At 47.1% G+C, this 20175-nt stretch overlaps 1 protein-coding gene across 5 annotated transcripts in view; it reads right to left on the bottom strand.

The window, feature by feature from the left end:
- The window catches only part of ABCA7 (ATP binding cassette subfamily A member 7), a 2687121-nt gene that overhangs the window by 1876073 nt on the left and 790873 nt on the right, over positions 1 to 20175 (bottom strand). For 4 of the 5 annotated variants that reach the window (XR_011303245.1, XM_069647414.1, XM_069647430.1 and 1 more), the window contains exons 8-9: positions 18738 to 18827; positions 4152 to 4386 (exon numbers count right to left, since the gene is read on the bottom strand). Coding sequence is in view for 4 of the 5 variants with exons in the window: in XM_069647414.1 (XP_069503515.1) it covers positions 4152 to 4386; positions 18738 to 18827 (325 nt within the window). In the remaining variant the exon portion in view is untranslated. The remainder of the gene's footprint in view (positions 1 to 4151; positions 4387 to 18737; positions 18828 to 20175) is intronic. The other variant, XM_069647438.1, reaches the window with a different exon arrangement.

Raw genomic sequence — 20175 nt, 5'->3', positions numbered from 1 at the left:
GCCTGTGGGTGCTCTCTACTGAAAGATAGTAGGAGGTAGAAGACCACTGGGTCAATCCTACAAAAGAAAATACATGATGCCATCATGCCCAGTAAACGCATTGCTTTGCGTACCGATATTTGGTGACCGGACTGATATTGCGGAATTTGTAGTAGTAAATTCCGAATTCTTTCCTCTGAAGGAAATGTCAACCCCTTTTGAGTATCTAGGATTGCTCCTAGGAACTGTTTGGAGGTGCTTGGCACCAGGCTTGACTTTTTCTCGTTGATTGAGAAGCCTAATTCGTGGAGGAGGTCGATAGTCCTTTGAATGTTTGTCCTGCAAATTACTGGGGTTTCCCCTGTTATGAGCCAGTCGTCCAGATAAGGGTACACCGGGATTGCCTCCCTGCGTAGGTGTGCAGCCGCCACCGCCAGTACCCTTGGCACTGAAGCTATCCCGAAGGGCAGTACCTTGAATTGGGAGTGCCGACTGTCCACCTTGAAGCGCAAGTACCTTTTGTGCGCTGGGAACATGGAAATATGAAAATGGGCATCTTTCGTATCCAAGGTTGCCATGTAATCCCCCTTTTTTAGGAGGGGGATTACCTCTTGTAGCGTAGTCATACGAAACTTTTGGGGCTTGACATACTTGTTGGCAGGCCGTATGTGCAATACTGGGCGCATTGTCAAATCTTTCTTTGGCACAAGGAAGTAAGTTGAATAAATACCCTTGTTTACCTGGTGTCCCGGGACGAGTTCTATCGCGTCCTTTTCTAGCAGAATGGCGATCTCCTCGAGGAGAATCTTCTGATGTTCTAAAGAGTGTACTCTTTGTCGTGGAGGATGGTTCCTGGGACGCTGCAGTAGTTCTATACAGTACCCTGTGGATACTGTTGACAGCACCCATCTGTCTGATGTGATCCCTTCCCAAGCCTGGGTAAGTTGGAAATGCGTCCCTCTACTGGAGTTGCGTGAGAAGGGACCCTGAACTGAGCGTCACTGCTTTGGTGGAAGCGTGCCGCCTCCTTTGCTGGGGCTGCCTCTGCCTTTACCACGACCTCTCCTATTACCCCTGCCGTAACCCTGGATAGACTGTTGGCTGTTGTTCCACTGTGTACCCTGCCCCTGGGAATAGTTAGATCCTCTCTGGGAATTTTGGCCGCGTGTGCGACGAAAATTACTATTCCCTCTCTGGTTAGGGGGTTTATTGGTTAACTGGCCAAGGGACTTGAGTGTCTCGTATTCGTCCTTGGCATTCTTCAGTGCGTCCTCGACCGCCTTACCAAACAGATCGGCTTCCACCGGTTTGTCCAACAATGATGCCTGGGTTTCTGCCTTAAAACCAGACTGCCGTAACCACGCATGTCTCTTGATAACAGTGCCTTCTGCTATCTATCTGCCTGCGTTGTCCGCGGCATCAAAGGTTGCTTTCAAAATGCAACCAGACACGGCTCTACCCTCTGCGGAAATCTGAGCTAACTGGCCCTTTAAAGGTTCCGGAGCAGAGGCTATGAGTGCCGCGACTTCTTCCCACTGATGGCAGTTGTAGCTGGCCAACAGGGTGATGGGGTTTGCAATCCTTGCTTGATAGGCGGACGTTGAGGCTACTTTCCTGCCAAAACCATATAGTTTTTTGCTCTCCTTGTCGGGAGGAGCTTCGGACGATGACAAGGGTGTTCCAGCCCTCTTACGAGTGTTAGTGACAACTAGGGAGTCTGGCTTCAGATGTCCTCTTATATAGAGAGGGTCAGACTGGGCTGCCCTGAAAAGTTTTTCAACCCTGGGATTGACTGCTCTGGTGAGGTTCGGGTTCACCAGGGACGGGTCTATTCTTCGTTGAATGGACTTAAGGATAGGGATGGTCTGGGCAACAGGCCTCCTTTCTCCCACTAACTCCTCGGCGAAGTCCCTCTCCTCCTGGACACCGTGGGTGTCAATATGGAAATGTACTGCTGCACGTGCGAGAACCTCGTTTAGGAGGGGTTGGTTATCGACAGGGGAGTCGGTAACCGGGGCTTTGTTTTCTACTGGGGAATCTACTCTGTAGGTTTCAGGGTCTTCCTCTTCCTCTTCTTGGTCCTCATCATCCCCATAGTAGCCCGTTCCGGTTTGCTCTTCTACCATGCCAAATTCTTGGTCCTCACCAAAGGAAGCCTCTCCTTGATACAGTGAGTATGGTCGTGAGTATGGTTGTACCTCGAAGGGGTCTGTAGACCTCATCGGTGTCTCAAACCGGGGCTTCTTACTCGGGGGGGATAGGATCGTTAGATCCTGAGGGTGTCGCCCCTTGTGGATCATACGAAAGGAAATGGTCTGGATTTTTATCGTAAAAGTCAGCCAAAGAAGACATCCTTGACATGACCCTATCTATGTCTTCACTCGACCATTTTTTGGAACTGGGAATGACTCTCTCAGCAAGTCTCGGAGATTTATCTTGAGTAGATTTGCTGGTTTTAGACATATCAGCAGACCTGGTCTTGTCTGTCTGTTTAGGGGGAGTGGTGTGTTTCACAGGTGTGGAAGAGTGCAAAGGCTGCTTCTTCTGCTGTTTTCCCCCCTCCCCGTGAGTGGAAAAATGTTTTCCCTGTCCTTTTGTGGCTCCGGAGGTTTTCGACGCGTGGCGTCGAGGATCGGGGGTAGAGTCCCTGACCTTCGAGCGTGGGGCCTCGCTGTTCTTGTCTGCGGGCTCCGACTCCTGGAGCGCGGCCTGGGGGTGGAAGTCGTCTTCGTCCTCCGACGATCGAACTTCTGTTAGCCTAGGGAGCGAGGCACTCTTGGCAAGAGTGGATGATTGCCTGGAGTCATGCGGCGATCTCGATCAAGAACGCCCAGAGGACACCGAATCGGACCGTTCTGTTTGTGCCTCTTTCCGAGAACTCGACATCGTCGAATCTCGGTTGGACTTCATGTGTTTAGTGTGTGTGGTGTGTGAAGCGCTTGTGTCGCCGGGGGTCTTCCCCATAGCCGCCCTGCCGGACGACCTTCCAAGGTCGGGGACCTGCGCTCGGCTGTCTTTCGATGCCGTAATGCCCTCACCCTCCAAAAGTACGGCGTTGCTGCCTTCGCTGAAGGCGCCCTCCGCTGCCATGGCCGCCTGCCTGGCGTGGTGGGCCCAACGCTTCGTCGAACGGTCCTCAAGTGTCTTAGGTTTAAACCTACTACACGCTCTGCAGTTCGCTTCGGGGTGGTCCCTCGGCAAGCAGAGATTGCACGTGGCGTGCCTGTCGACCCAAGGGTATTTGCGATTGCACTTGGGGCAGAATTGAAAAGGGGTACCCTCCATACGCACCTTGAGGCAGCGGGCTGTTAAGTGTAGGAAATGTATAAGGTGTACCTATATACCAAGAGTGTAGAGTATGTCCAACCCCCCACTCTCCCTACTTGCAGGGCCGAGGCCAAAGGCCTTCCAAGGCCCAGGCCGAGGCCATCCGAGGCCCAAATCCGTCGTGCAGCAGCCGACGGTCGATTTCTTCTCCAGCCGGCGTCGAGTGTCGAAGTTCGACGTTGGGATGGGGAAGGATATAAATAAATATTTTAGCAAAAGTATGGCTAAGGCCAGGGGACTCTGCAAAATGCTTCCGACCAGTATGGCGGAAAAAAACAATCTGAGGATCCTAGACGCGTGAGGGATCTTGGGTACAGTGGACGTCACACTAGGGATAGTATTACTGGCACGCCCTGTGTCGACGCCCATTTTCGAGGTTCGAAAAACAAACTGTAATACTCCGCAGCTTCCACTAGATGTCGGCCTATGCACAGCATGTGATCTAAGCAGATTCCACAAGCCTCAGATATATATATATATATATCTATCTCTATTCTATGCAAAACACAATGGCAGGCAAGGCAATGTGGCTCGAGACGCATTGCATCGAGACATGGTATGCCACTTGTTTTGGAGTTTGAGGAGACACAAGCAGTGCATGTGTTGGTTCCAAATTGCTAAAGAAAATCTAATTCCTACACCTAAGCAGCCCCTCAACCTTCCCCTTTTATTTAATCACCTTTTCCTTTTCCTCCCTTTAATGCTGGACACTGCTTTTAGTTCTTTGTAAAGCCAAGCATCATCAAAACCTGCAAGACTATTTCATTTGCCTGGTTCTGCACCAAAGCACCCGTTTGCATAGAGAACCAGTATCCCTCACAGGGATGATTCCTTGCTTTCCTCACCCGTTGTATTGTCCTGCGATGCCTCTACATGCTCCATGCTGCTGCGATCCAAGAAGGCCTTGATGTCGTTGTCTTCATACCAGTTTAGAGAGGGGATTTTGAGCCCCCCAGATTCCTTGGGCCCACACACAATTCGTGTAATAGCTTCCAACACCCCCTGGGACGGGCTGGTATTGCGGTCTGTCAAGTGCTGCACCTCTTTCTGGAACTCATAGAAGCTGGTCATAGCAGGAAGCTGTAACAAGAATATAAACAAGGTCATTTAACAAACCACATAAATGTGCTATGTAGACAATAAATGAATATTGGACATGTACTCAAAACCGTCACATCTTCTCGGACCACAAACCCATGAAGGTACTATACTGTTTCTGGAGAAGTCTGCTCTGTTGTTTCGGAGGCCTAAAAGTCAATTTATCTATGGGTCATGTCGGTCACCTGACCCCTGCAGTATACATGAACCCTTACAACTATGGGGCATTTGAATGACAGCTCATGGGTGAAAAGGCAGACTTTCCCAAAACTCCTGGAGCACACCATCTGAGCAGTCTTTGGGGTTGAGCGGTCTGTGAATCCAAGTAGTTTGGGGAAAATGCAACAATAAATTCCTCCACTCGGACTGTCGAAAGGGAGTAGTTTCTTACCTGTAACTCCATTTCTCCAGCATTGGTATCTTTCATGGATTCACATGCTTAGAATATTCCCCGTCGTCAGACTGGGAACCCTCGGTACACATATATATAGTCATTTCCAATAGGAAAAAACTTCTGCCCTATCCCCGTCTGCGTCCTCTACGGGGCCGCCCACGTACGCCCCGTTGGACGTGATGGTATATAAGCCCCGCCCCCGCGGGTCCCTTCAGATTTCGACCCCTCCAAGATAACGGGGGAAAACTTGCTTACGTACCAATCTTCCACATTGCAGTCCGGGGAGGCCGGAGGGCGCATGTGAATCCATGAAAGATACCAATGCTGGAGAAATGGAGTTACAGGTAAGAAACTACTCCCTTCTCCAGCATTGGATCTTTCATGGATTCACATGCTTAGAATAGATTGTAAAGCAGTAACATCAAGAAGGAGGTGAGAGTGCAATGTAACTTACATTCGTAGAGACACCCCCAAACACTACCGTTTATACCATGTATGTAAGCAACAACTTATTATACTGATACGAAACGGATTTCCGCCATACAATGCTATGTCATATGACTCAGTATGCACCCCTTGCGCATATATCTACCCGACCATTATGTTTAGGTCAATAAACTATGTACATTCATGTATACACTCTGAAAAAACAGCTGAGGCCAAATAATAGGCAGCATTATTCTTGAAACTTTGGCTTACCTCATTGAAAAAGGTGGCGAAGCACTGCCCTTGCCATTTGTACCTCATCCGCGTGCTGCTTTTCCAGGCAGTAGTGGCGCGTAAACGTGTGCGGAACAGACCATGCCGCCGCCTGGCAGATGTCCGTCAGCGGAATTCCTGCCCATAGAGCCACGGAGGAAGATGTCGATCTCGTGGAATGGGCTCTGGGACGATGTAGTAGAGGTCTCCCGGCCTTGGAATGACACAGGGTAATCGCCGAGGAGACCCAGCGAGCCAGACCTTGTTTGGAGATAGCCTTACCCCTAGCCGAGGGGCCGTAGGCGACGAATAGCTGTCTGGTGGCTCTGATATCTTGCGTTTTTTGCAGGTAAAATTTTAGCGCCCTTTTGACGTCCAGAGTGTGAAGAGCCTTCTCCGCCGTCGAGGAAGGAGATGCAAAGAAAGTAGGGAGTACCAGGGTCGAGTGCTTATGATAGACCGACGGTACTTTTGGGATGAATGAAGGGTTAGTTGATAAAATAACTTTGTCCTTAAAGAACCTCAGATATGGAGGGTCTATGACCAGTGCCTGTAGTTCCGATATTCTTCTAGCCGAAGTGATGGCAACTAGGAACGCGAGTTTCCAAGATAGAAATTGTAGAGATGAAGAGGACATTGGCTCAAAGGGAGGCTTCATTAAGGCAGCTAGAACCGTGTTCAGACTCCACGACGGTGGGAACCGTTTTTCCGGAGGGAAGGTTCTAAACAGACCCTTCATGAAATGCTTCACTAGCCTGTCACTGAATAGTGGAGGGGACTGTCTTCTTCTTGTAAATCTCGAAACAGCCGCCAGGTGTACTTTGATTGACGATGATGACAGTCCGCTCTCCGCAAGATGAAGAAGATACGGGAGGATTTGCTCCGGAGTTACTTCCAAAGGTTGTATATTTTGTTGTGTTTGACACCATATACAGAACCTTTTCCATTTGCTTACATATGATTTGTTAGTGGACGGGGCCCTGGCCGCCTGCAGAATCTTTCGGCAATCAGTCGAGACTTTTAGGTTCCCGAACTCCGAGAAGTCAGGAGCCATGCAGTTAAGTTCAGGCTGTCCGGATTGTGGTGCCACACGGTCCCCTCGTCCCTGGACAGGAGGTTCGGCACTTTCCTGAATGGTATCGGCTGATCCAGCGACAGATGAAGGAGGTCTGAGAACCATGGTTGCCTCGGCCAGCGCGGGGCCACTAGGATGACCCGGCAATTGTACCTGTGGATCCCCTGGATCGTCCTCCGTATGAGGGGAAATGGAGGGAAGGCGTAGAGGAACTTGCCTGTCCACGGAAACGAGAACGCTTCCCCCAGGGAGCCTGTTTGGGGCCATCTGCTCGCGAACTGAACACATTTTCGGTTTCTTTCCGTGGCGAAGAGATCGATCGACGGGGTCCCCCATCTTTCGAAGATTTCCCCGAGTTGAGTGGAGTCCAGCTCCCACTCGTGTATTTGTGACATAGTCCTGCTCAGGGAATCCGCCTGTACGTTCTTCGCTCCCGGTAGGTGGTATGCCACTAGGGAGACGTGGTGTTTTAAAGCCCAATGCCAGATCTTTTGAGCTTCCTTCGAGAGGGTCCTGGATCTGGTGCCACCCTGTTTTATCAGGTAGAACATAGCTGTCGTATTGTCCGTGAGCACTCTTACTTTTGACCCCTTGATGTGTGGGAGGAAAGACTTCAGGGCCCATCTCACCGCCCTTAGCTCCAGGACGTTGATATGTAGGCGAGATTCGGTCGACGACCACCTGCCTTGGGTTTGGTGACGTGACATGTGTGCTCCCCAGCCCGACAGAGAGGCGTCTGTAATGATGGTGTTCTGAAATTCCGGCTCCTGCAGGGGGACCCCTCTGTCCAGGTTGCGCGCCACTTTCCACCATCGGAGGGCTTTGATAACTCGTTCGTCGTCGACTATTATCTTGTCCGACCAGCGGCCTGTGGCCTGCTTCCATCTGTCTGATAGGAACTCCTGTAGAGGTCTCATGAACAACCGGCAGTTCGCGACTAGGTGGATGCACGATGCCATGGAGCCGAGGAGAGCCGCATATTTTCTTACTGACAACCTGCTCTGTAAACGAAGTTGGCTTGTCAGGTGTTTGATCTTCAACAACCTTTCCAGGGATGGTTTCACTAGTCCCGTGTGGGTGTCGAATTGAGCACCTAGGAACTTCAAGCTCTTCGAGGGCTTTAGTGAAGACTTTTCGTAGTTCACTGCAAATCCCAGACGCTGTAGCAGTCGCAAGGTGGTCAATAGGCTGTCGTTGGTCGACGCTGGGGAGGATCCCCTCACGAGCCAGTCGTCGAGGTACGGGTAAACGTGATGCCCTTCCTTCCGCAGCCAGGCTGCTACGGGTGCTAGGCACTTTGTAAAGGTTCTTGGGGAGGACTTCAGGCCGAAAGGGAGCACAGTAAATTGGTAGTGTGTTTGGCCGACTAGGAACCTCAGGAACCTCCTGTGGTGAGTGCGCACCGGAATGTGAAAATACGCATCTTGGAGGTCCAGAGACGCCAGGAAATCGTTCTTTTGGACCGATCTGATTACTTCCTGTAGAGTAAGCATCTTGAACTTTTGACTCAGCAGGGTTTTGTTGAGGTCCCGTAGGTTGAGGATGGGGCGCCACTTCCCGTTTGGTTTCTTTACTACGAAGCAGCGTGAGTAAACCCCTAAGCCTCTCTGCGAAGCAGGGACTAACTCGATGGCGCCTTTTTTTAGCATGAGCGCAACCTCTCGACGCAAGACGCTTAGGTGTGGTTGAGACAGGCGTATCGGTGGACGTCTTGGAGGTCTGGATTTGAATCTTAGGGAATGTCCCAGTCTCACCGTGTCCAGAACCCACCGATCTGTCGTAATTGACTCCCATTCCTCGACGCAACTTGACACTCTCCCTCCTAGAACGTCATTGTTGATCTTTTTTTTTTTTTTTTTTTTTTTTTTTATTTGTTTTGGCTTAAGCCTTTACAAAAGAGGAAGGTAATATAAAACATTTGCGTTAGGTAAAAAAGAGATAAAAGTTTGTGTTAAGGTTTCTTACTATCCACCAACCCTGCCAAGTTTTTTCTGGTCCTATAAATTACCTACTTAGGTACCTCTATCCTTTGGATCGTTGTGTTAGATTGTCAACCCACTTTTTATTAGCACCTGGATTGCTGCAAACGTAAGTGCAGCATTTTTCCCTGAGATTATTCTGTCCCAGAGGAAGTCTGTGACTATGTCTTCCTCCCTCCGTACCAGATCTCTGAAGAATCTTAATCGCTGAAGCCAGGTGCCTTCGCAATCCATTAGGATATGTTTTAGCGTTTGTTTGGCAGGGTTTACGCAAATTGAGCATAATTTTATTGCCTTGTGCCCTTGGTTACGTCTTGCCAGAACCGCCCCACAGTGGACGAGATTCAGTCTCATTCTGAGGAAGTCTGAGCACAGTTTTCTGTTTGGAGATTTCAGTAGGTAACATGAGAGTGATCCAAGTTTCTTTTCTCCCTTCAAAAATATATTTTGGGTTGGGTCCTCTCGTATTTTCTCCACTGTTTCAATCCAGTCCCGTTCTTCTAGTCTACATTTAACTTTATGAGGGTTTAGAGCCAAGGTCTCTTCGTTCAGATCCAGTTTTTTTAGTATTTCCAAAGTTTTCCGTTCCAACGAGATGAGGATAGCGGATTTTTTCAATGATGCTTCATGCTTGAGGTCGCCATACAACGTCGAATCCTTGCTAAGTGTTATTTCCCTAAACAATGAAATGAGCTTCCAATCAGCCATACAATTTAAAGATTTTAGGCCTAGTTCAAATCTTAGGCTTTTTAGAGTGGCGCAATTTGGAAGACCCAAAACTCTTTTCCAGAGGCGGCCTTCATGGTTGTCCCAGTTTATGGACCAGAGATCCGGTTTTGCTTCTAGACCGTATAGCACGACTGGAACCACATTGGCGAAGTAAAACTTTACCAGAGGCAAAATAGAGAACTTGCAGAATTTATAATTTAGCTTGATCATCTGTGATGTAAATTGTGTTATTTTAACTGCCACTTCATTTTCTACTTTGTATGTCGCTGGATGTGCATAGATGTTATAACCCAGATATTTTATGGTTTCTACTGTTTTGATCCGTTCTCCTCCCATGGACCAATTTATGCTTTTTACTTTTGACAATGGATGTTTAAAAATCAAGATGTTTGATTTAGATGGGTTTACTGTTAACTTGTTTAATCCTACGTATTCGTTCAGTTTGTCCAAAAGGTGTTGTAGCCCAATTGGTGTTCTGTCGAGGAGAACTATGTCATCCGCGTATGCCAACCAGCAGATTTTCCTCCCGTTTAGTATTGGGCTTATCAGAGCAGCTGTTTCTAGAAAATGGCCATGTCTGCCAGGAACAAGTTGAAAAACAGAGGTGCCCCCAGACACCCTTGTCGTACACCTCTGTTAACTTCCACTAGTCTGGACAGGTGCCCCATTGCATCGAGCCGTATTCTTAGGTTGGTGTTTTTATGAAGTTCCACCAAAATTGACAGAAGAGATTCTGGAATTCCCCAGTTCCGGAGTTTATCCCACAGTAGGGTTCGTTCCACCTGATCAAAAGCTTTGGACAGATCTATCCAGGCTCCGTACAGCATTTGTTTTTTCCCCCCTCTCTCTTGCTCATTCAAGATGTTGAGAATCAGGCCGTTAATAGATGTTGAATGGCCTTTGCGAAAACCTGTTTGGAAACGTGATAGAATGTTGAAATCTTCGACCCATTTCGAGACATGAGTTAGTAGTAGTCTCATGAAGACTTTGCTTTCGATGTCCAATAATGCTATCGGTCTATAGTTCGTTGGTTTGCGACGATCCCCGGATTTGAAAAAAGGAATTATGAGGGCCGTTTTCCAAGATGCAGGAAAGGTTCGTTGCTTTAATATTTCTTTGAAGAGAGCGGATAATAGCTTTGACCACAATAATGGTTCGCTTTTCAGTGCCTGATAGGTCAGGCCGTTTAAACCCGAGGCTTTTGATGATGAGGAATTGGCTATAATTTCCTGTATATCTTCTTCGCAGAAGTTAAGATGCCAAGTGATATCTGATTTGGATCTAAATTCGCGTGTTTCGTCGCTCTTAAATGTCTCTGTCAGGTAGCTCACCCAGCCATCTTCTGACACTAGGTTACATAATGAATGTGCATGATCCCCTTCAAACTGGTTCATTACTTCCCAGAAGTTCTTGCTGTTTTTTGCTCTAAGTGTTTGGAGTATATGCTCACCATCATTTTGCATGCGAATTGCGTTATGCGAAATCAACCATGATTTGTAATTGGCTTTTTGAGTTCTTCTCTCAGTTATCGTCTCCTCCACTGAAAGTCCTGCCTTTTTTATATCTCGTAACGCTTTCCTGTGCTCTCTTTTTCTTCTCTGTGTAGATTCATCAAAGGAGTGCAGATGTTTCTGTTTGACTTCTCCCGCTAGGTATTTAGGTGCTAAAGTTGCCCATAGGAAGTTGGTAAAACGGTGTGGATCGCATTGTGATTTCCATATGTGATCGGGAATCGTTTTAAGTTTTCCATTTAGGTTAGTCCCCCCATCTTTGTATTTTACAACTCTAAGTTTACCTTTCTTCCCCTCTAGTATCTGTAATTCTCGTTCAGCTTCTATGGTCATAAAGTTTTCGAGTGACAGCTCCAGTCTGCTGTGATCACTTCCAGACTCCTGTATCGTTTTGAATGTATAGGGCAAAGCGAGCAGAGTTTTTGAAACAAAGATATAGTCTAAGGCTGAGGAAGATTTACCTCTTCTCCAGGTTATGTATGGCTCCTTTACACCCTCCTGTGAGCCCACTATCATGTGAAGGTCCCATTGCTCCATAAAATCCTGCCATTGTTTTCCCAGATTGCTTTTCCTCTGGGTTGCTCGATCGCAATTTCCTTTTGGGGGATAAAGGCAGTTCGTGTTGAAATCTCCAGCTACCACAATATTACTAGTGACAAGAGTTGTTTTTAGTAGTTCGAATAGAAATGCTAAATTCTCTAAAAAGCAGTCTAGTTTCGATGTTGCTGGATTCCAGTAAATATTTACAAAGACCCAAGTTGTAGTGGCTCCTTGTGTAGATACTTCAGCTCTGCATGCCTGAATACCCTGGGGATTTTTCCATATCTCCTTTGCATTTTTAAAGACTTGGTTTTTTAATGCTATTAATAAGCCTCCTGAGGGCCGGCCCAGTGGTTTTTGTGTGGCTGACAGACAATGGACCATGTACCCTTCGATGTATAACGGATTGACCAACCAAGTTTCTTGTAAGAGAATTGCGTCCCCTTGATTGAATAGGTATGACTTTGCTTCTTTGCCTCTAATGACACTAGAGCCTCTTGTGTTCCAGCTAAAGATATTAACATGGTTCTTTCTAAAGTTGTTGTGAGCCCAGACCCAGCTTCTTCAGAACTTCTGACAGTATGTCTGGTAAGAGCAAAAGGGTGTTTTCTTTTGTTTTGAGGTCTTTTTCTAAGCTTCCTTGCTCTGTGCTGGTTGTCTCATTTTGATATATTGTTTCTTTGTATGGGCGTGGGGGAATGCAGTGTTTGGCCATGATGTTATTTCTCTTCTTACAGTATGAAACTTCCAGTCCATAGGATTCTAACTCTATTGAGTTTCGCAAGATGTCATTTTTTGCGGTCTCTGAGGTCATGATGAGTTCAACCAAAAATGGATCGCATGACAATGGGAATTTCACGCTTTCAATGTCATTAGATGTTATAGAGTGGAGATCTCCTATTTTTTGTAATAATTTCAAAATCACTCCCCGGTTCAAGGATTTGTAGTGGCCATAGTTTGAACGCAGTCGCAGCCAAATCCTTCCATCTCCATTTCCCATTGCTGTGTGTTCGGATGGTTTGTTGCATGTATCGGAGGGTGGGTGGGTGCCTTCAGCATTCCCCTCGTAGTGCCTCTCAGTATCAAGTTTGACGAATTTCCCTTCACCATTTTTGGCTTGGTTAGCATTTATTTCAGGTATATTTCCCCCTAGCCTGTTTGCTGAAGCAGTTGCATCTGAAGGGGTTATACTTAAGTCCTTGAAAGCCAACGGCTTCTTTGTTAGAAAGATGGGGGCAATTTTCCTGTTTTCCTGTTGATTTATGGCAGAGCCGCTCCCACACGATCTTTTTGCTACCTGCTGCCCTATTTTTTGTGTGAAAATTGGAGCCCATTTGACTGCTTTAGCTATATTTCCTTTTTGAGGTTGAGCAGCAAGTTTTTTTTTACTTGGTGTCTCCTCCGGAGTTACCTCTTTTTCCCGGTCCTTTTCAATCTCTATGCTTTTCTTTTTCGGATGGTTTTTTTTTTGTCCTGTCAGCTCCTCTGTTTGTAAGCCAATACTTGCTTTTGTTATTGGAACTGTATCGTCCAATTGTTTGTCTTTGATAAGTTTGGTTTTTTTAGGGATGTCGATTTTGGCTTTCTGGTTTCCCTTTCCTGTATTGAATTTATTTTTTTTTGTGCCAATAGGAGGAGTTTTAGAGTCGCCCACAGTGGTGTCTTGCTCCTCACTAGACATATCGGAATATATTTTTCCCTGGATCTTATCTTTTTCTTTTGCAGTTTTGCTTTGTTTCAGCCCTTTGTAACGTTTACTTTTATTTTTTGACTGTGAGGATTTGGAGCCCTTTCTCTTTGGTGGGCGGTTTCTCCTTTTTCTTCTACCTCTCGAAGTTTGTTCCCCTTGTTCTTGCCATTCCTGAGTTTTTTCTGCCCGTCTGGTTTTTTGATTACCAGAATTTATTTCTTCTGTGTTTTTTCCAATATCTGCCTCTTCTTCTAAAACTGTGGCTAGCCTTAAGAACTCTTCCAATATTGAGTCTGATAGTGGGGTATCCTCCAATGAGTAGTCCTGAATTTCTTCCACAATTTCTTCTCTTTGAGCTGGGGGCAGTTGTCTTTTCAATATTGAGGAAATTTCTTTCAAAAGTGTGTTATTTTGGATTTCAGTTTGGTTTTTTTCTTTCAGCGATTGCTGGATGGAGGAGATGTCGAGTCCTTGTTTTGCAATCTCAGTGTTCAATGCCTGAATTGGGGTGCTCAGTTTTGTGTTCATGGCATTTGCTAGGCCCACTAGGGTAGAGTCACATAGAGAAATTTCTTTAGTCATCTCTAGAAGTGTTCCATTTTGCGATTGGACCTCTCCTTTTAGCATCTCAAAGACTGAGACCAATGAGTTAAGAACAAAGTTTAGTGCTTTTAATGTTTCTGAATTTGGATTTGTTGTTGCTTCTTCTTCATCTTTTCTTTCTAGGTCCCTTTGTTCCCGCATTTGCTGTGCAACAGTCGATGAGGATTGTATGGTTTGTAATATTGGGGTGAATGCGCTATCTTCCATAGGTGAGGTGCAGCATTCTTCTTCCGGATGCACTGCCACAGTATGTATTTCTGTGCTAGAAGCTGGGGCTTGAGAGTGTCTTGGTTCTTCCCAAAGAATAAGGGATTCTCCTTCGATGTCACTGTGGCTTTTATGTCGCTTATTGCCGAAATGATTTTCTATTTTACTTTGTATTTTCCTTGTTGAGATAGTGTATTCCAACCCTTTTTTCCAGTTGTTTATTATGGCAATATTTGGATTTTTCTCTATCCGACTTGGTGTTGGGGTACTATGTTGTCCGTCAGCATGTACCAAAACTTGGATTACTTGTTCCTTCGACTGATTGACATTCTCCTGGACCAGTTGGACAGTTGGTATGACCGCTTCGCAGCTTTGGTTTAAATATGAACCGTTCCCTGCCCCTTCCATATCTTTGGTGCTGCGAAGTTTCATCAAGTTTTGGTATAGTTGACACTCTATGAGGTGTTTACTGGTTATTGATAACAAGTGGTAGACGGTATGTCTTACAGCATTTAATATGTCAGGGGTAGATGGTCAGCTTGCGTCACAAATGCTTACTACCAAGGTGGAGAAATAAAAAATAAAAAAAAAAGCGAAGATTACAAGACGACTTTTGTCGTACCTTAGTTGGACAGAACAGCGCGATCAAAGGATGTAGATTCCCGCAGTCTCACGCTGTCTGAGCAGTTGATGTTTACGATGTAGGCCTTACCTCAGGTTCGCCTCGACTATCATTGGCGACTGTTGTTCTTGTACTGAACCCGTAGAGTTGTTTGCGCCAACTGCGCTCAACAGCCGCACAACAGTCTCTGGGCTTTACTCCAGCCGGGCTTAACGCCACAAGGGTGGTTGCCTTTGTCCTTTGTAGGCGGCCGCGCTCACGTGATCCAGTCACGTGTTGCTCCTGCCTCCTGCCCCGCCTCCTCCAGGAAGCACGCTGGTGCGAGGGACGAGCGGCAACAAAGCGGCAACAAGCAGTGCTGGTTTAAATGCACCACAAAATGCAGCTCTCTTCACGGGTGGGTTTCGCTGTATAGTCACAAGGTTATCAGTGAGCGGGCGGCTGCCTTGGTCCTTTGTAGGCGGCCGCGCTCACGTGATCCAGTCACGTGTTGCTCCTGCCTCCTGCCCCGCCTCCTCCAGGAAGCACGCTGGTGCGAGGGACGAGCGGCAACAAAGCGGCAACAAGCAGTGCTGGTTTAAATGCACCACAAAATGCAGCTCTCTTCACGGGTGGGTTTCGCTGTATAGTCACAAGGTTATCAGTGAGCGGGCGGCTGCCTTGGTCCTTTGTAGGCGGCCGCGCTCACGTGATCCAGTCACGTGTTGCTCCTGCCTCCTGCCCCGCCTCCTCCAGGAAGCACGCTGGTGCGAGGGACGAGCGGCAACAAAGCGGCAACAAGCAGTGCTGGTTTAAATGCACCACAAAATGCAGCTCTCTTCACGGGTGGGTTTCGCTGTATAGTCACAAGGTTATCCTGATCTTTTTGTTTTCCCGTCGACGACGAGTAAGTGGGACGTCTCTTGGAGGCCTGGAAATTTCTGCGTCGGGTCGAGGACTGTGAGGCGCGCCTATAGCCTTGGGACGGATATGAAGACCTCCCGAATGCTCTATCCCTTGATCCCGCAAATCGTGCGTTTCCCGTAGCTCCTCTAAAGGGGCGAAAGGAACGAAAGGGCTTACCGCTTTGGAGAGAGCCCAGTGAGCGCGCCGTCTCAGAGTCCTCCTTCATTCCTTTCAAGGCCTCATCCACCTTTTCGCCAAACAGGTGGTCACCTTCGAAAGGCATGTCGACGACCTTATATTGCACCTCGGGTCTAAAGTTGGTGCACTTGAGCCAGGCCTGGCGTCGTAGAACCACTCCGTTGTTAATTTGTTTGAACCCCGAATCTGCCAGGTCCACCGCTATATTGATAGCATGGTTCGAGGCTTCTTCTCCTTCACGAACCAGGGACATAGCTGATTTTCTGTGTTCTTCTGGGAGGTGGTCCATAATGGGTGCCAGTCTGTGCCACATCTCCCTGTCATACCTGGCCATGATTGCCAGGGAGTTCGCTGCTTTCACTGTTGACGCTCCCACTGACAGGATCTTCTTACCGAAAGCGTCTTGGCGTCTAGCTTCGGAATCCGGAGGGGTAGAGCATTTATGCTGGGCTTTTGCCTTTCTCGTCGCCGCCGCCGATACCACCGAGTCAGGCGTGGGTTGCGCAGAGAGGCATTTTGGCGTCGAATCTGGCACTTTAAATTTTTTCTCTACGCGGCCCTTGACCGCAGGTTCCGAGAATGGATGCCGCATGGTTTGGACGCCCTCTTTCCATACGTGGTCCAGTATCGGTATCGAAAAAACGGAACGCCTATTCTTGCCCATGTGGTCAAAGAGGAAGCAGTCCTTCTTTTCTTCTTGTTGGGTCAAACCGAACTCCTTGCAGGCCTTTTCCATCATGGAATGGAAGGCCCCTATGTCATCCGGTGGAGACGGGTGAATGGGACTTTTCGGAGGATCCACCTCCACATCCGAAACCCATGACGGGTCTCTCGACGGCGAGAGGGAGATACCAGAAGCTGACACCTGTTCAGAGAGGGAGTCCGAGAGCTCACCTTCTTCCTGGACTGTTGGAGCAGTTGGGCCCACGACCGAACTAGTCGGGCGGTGTGAAGGTCCGGGCTCGTCGACGAGGGGAGTCGTCGGAACAGGTGGGAGCCTTTCGTCCAGGGACTTCAAGAGCGAGTGTAAGGAGGAAAGTACCTCCATGGAGAGAGTAGCCTGGGCGTTTGGAGGCTGGGTGAAAACTTGAGAGCAGGTTGCACCAGAAGGAAATCTGGGCCGTAGCCCCAGGTCTTCCGGGCTCACTATTCTGAAGCCGTCGTCCTCTTTGGAGGCGATCGAAACTGCCTGTTCTTGCAGCAGTGTGTCGGGTAGCCCCATGTCGAACACTTCTGGCCTCCAGGCCTGGAACTCCGTCGACGAGGGAATCGTCGTCGACGATGAGCCCGTTTGAAAGGCGGGGGACTGTGACGGAGTGGGCACTTGGATCGTCGCCGTCGTCGACGGAGGGCCTGCAGGTGGCTTAGGCGGTCCCGCCTTCGCGGAGCTCTCCCTGCGTTTATCCGCCTCTCTACTCGTAGCTGATCTTTTCTGATCGCTCGAGGAGGATTTTGGCCTGTCCTTATCTTTCTTCGACGAAGAAGAAGAGGAAGATGATTTCTTCGTCGATTCTTTCGATGAGGCCTTAGAGGAATGCTCCGTAGGTCGTGATTTTTTGGCCGGAGGTTCCGACGGATGTGAGCGTCGGGGGGCTTCTGATGTTTTCGCTGAGGCGATACTGCGCACCGATCCTACCTCCGACTGAGGGTACGCTCCAGCGCCGTCGTTCAGCCACGAGACCAGTCGCCGATTCCGGTCCTTCAGGGTTTTTTGGGAAAACCCCTTGCAAATATCACATTGGTCCGCCGAGTGGTGGGGGTGAAGGCAGTAGATGCAGTCAAGATGGCCATCCCCTTCATAAACCTTCTTTAGACCGCACGTGGCACACGGGCGGAAAAGAGGCTTACCCGACATTATTGCCAGCCCAACAAACAAAACTCGTAGGAGTTAGAAGTGGACCAAACAGACAAACTCGCAGGAGTTAGAAACAATTCGATAAGTATTTGAAGAAAATACACGAGGAGATCCCACTATCTTTGGAGACGGTTGAAATCTGAAGGGACCCGCGGGGGCGGGGCTTATATACCATCACGTCCAACGGGGCGTACGTGGGCGGCCCCGTAGAGGACGCAGACGGGGATAGGGCAGAAGTTTTTTCCTATTGGAAATGACTATATATATGTGTACCGAGGGTTCCCAGTCTGACGACGGGGAATATTCTAAGCATGTGAATCCATGAAAGATCCAATGCTGGAGAAACTTGGTTCTGTCCTTCATTTCCTTTTGGGAACACATACCGCACTGTAGAATCCTTCACACAATGATCAAATTGGAAACTAGGCAGCAACAAGATATATTTCCATACAGCTGGGCAGAAATGGACAAAGTAGCATAGTGTCCCTGTTACAGAAATGTAGCTCCAAAGCACTGAAACCACAGTTTTTTTACACAGTGAGCCTTCTAAAGAAAAGTCTGTACGATACATTTAGTAGATTACATGAACAATGAACTTCCTAATGGTACTTCCTCCATCCTTGGAGGGTGTGACTTTACTGTGCCATTTTCAGACCTGTACAGTTCTTCCAGCCTACCCACTTGATATAACCACTGCATCCAACAGTTCTTCTCCATTACACTATAAAGCCTGATCCGGCAACTAGTCACCAAGTGATTTTCGTTAAAGTTGTCAGGAGGCATGTATCGTCTTAAATGATGACAGAGAGTGGGTGTGCCTGTACCTAGGACAGATTCTTACTTAACAGTTGCTAGTCCTTATGGGCTCCTGTGTGCATGCCAATCAATCTGCTTCCTCATCGCACCACCACCATAAACATGGCTGCGGGCACCTCATATCATGGCTGCGCCTTTGCTCAGGCAATGGTGCATGCAGAAATGCTGAAGGCTTTGATAACTCTGCCCTATGACTGTCTCTTTCACTCAACCTCTCCCTTACCAGGTGTTCACTATGTGCCAATCATTCATTGAAAAGCAGCATTATCCTCTAAGACCATCAGACCTATGAACATGACAGTGATCAAGGCATGAAAGCCTTATTGTTAAGAAGGAAACCATCTACATCTATTTTCTTGTTTAGAAGGAAACCATCAACAGCCACCTTCTTCTCTTGATCTCAAGGGCCCAGGTCCTAATCCACTCTTTCTGTTCGCAGGGACCGAACTGCTCTTATATAGTGAGACTAAAAATGAAAATGTTCAGAGGCAATTGTTGGCTATTTTATGGATTAACGTTTTCCAATGTACCTCTTGTAAGAGAGTCTGGATTCTCTGAGAGAGGTTATCAACTGCCTCCATCACCTCTTCTGCGGCATTCGACCCAGGCAGCATCCTCTCCTGGGGGTGGGGGAGGAAAAAAGCACAGTGGGTTACCAGTGTTTCTATTGTTCAGTTGGATACTCTGCACTACAATGGCAATCTCAGAGAGAGCAGTGAAGACCAATGCGATAAGAAAAGAGGGGTTAGATTGTACATTAGAGCCAGCTCCATTACACTATGTAAAGTAACACTCTCACAGCCCAGGTTCCAGAGGCCTGCTAAACAGGACAGAACAATGGCCTACACAGCACATGGCCTTTAATCCATACAGACCTATTCTTCAGTGAGTTCTGTGACACGGAACGCAAATACGCACATGAAAGTATAGGGACTACAGTCTTTCAATACACATATTCAGACTGGTCTGTGTTAGGATTTCTCTGTCACTATGTTCTGGTAGCAGGAGGAATACACACAAAACAAGTAAACAGTGATAACATCAAGCCTACCTAACTATACGAGTGGGAAATATGGTGGAGCAGTCAATAGTATTAACTACCTAGTCTACGCCACGTTTAATAATTACACGTTGCAGTATTGATCAATCATATAATAAGAGCATTTTCAGCTTGATTGATTCAGTGTTCTTTTGTTTACATCTAGGTGTGTGTTGTTGGGGCATACTACATATCTCTTTCTTGTCCATGTACAATCCATCTGACTCTGCTGGACCATAACACCCCTGAAGAATTTCTGGTTACTGGACGTGATACAGAAAGAAACATGTCGGGTTGGGGTTGTTTTGTTATTTATGAACAAAATTAGAAGTCAAGCCCACCCGAGCCAGTAGAGTTCATAATTACAAGGAACTGGCTTTTAGGTGTTATATTGATGGTCTACATTAATAACGGACCAGATATTGTATGATGATGTTTTAGATTGTTGGATATTTTTGAGGATAAATTGTTTTATCATTTTTTGTATTATGAATGATTCTATTATTGGGCTTGTGTATGTATGTGGTATGGTTGTAGTGTGGTTGGATGTGATTTATGGATGAGAATTTTGTATCAGATCAATCCGACAATGAAATGGAGGGATTGATCCATATGAACTATTGTTAATAATATTGTAGATACCAATGTTATTGTATGTTTTTTACTAAAATTATACTTTTTCTAGAGATTTATTTAACAAATGTTAATAAATAAAAATATTAAATTGTTTGATTGCCTAGAGGTTTGAATTTAATTGTTTCTCCTCATTGATTGTTGAGATAGTGATAGATGCAGATTCTATATTTAGCTTGAGTATGTAGATTTTGTTGCTATACCAACAACAACCACCTGAACACTCTTACTACTCTGACCTTTGATGTTTTTCTAATACATTTTCTATCCAGGCCAGGTCACAGTAGTTGGATATT

The sequence above is a fragment of the Ambystoma mexicanum genome, chromosome 1p, assembly GCF_040938575.1.
Source record: "Ambystoma mexicanum isolate Mex_15411 chromosome 1p, UKY_AmexF1_1, whole genome shotgun sequence".
NCBI classification, from domain to species: domain Eukaryota; kingdom Metazoa; phylum Chordata; class Amphibia; order Caudata; family Ambystomatidae; genus Ambystoma; species Ambystoma mexicanum.
The sequence above is the reverse complement of the archived record's forward strand: the minus strand, read 5'-3'. Positions and strand labels throughout refer to the sequence as shown.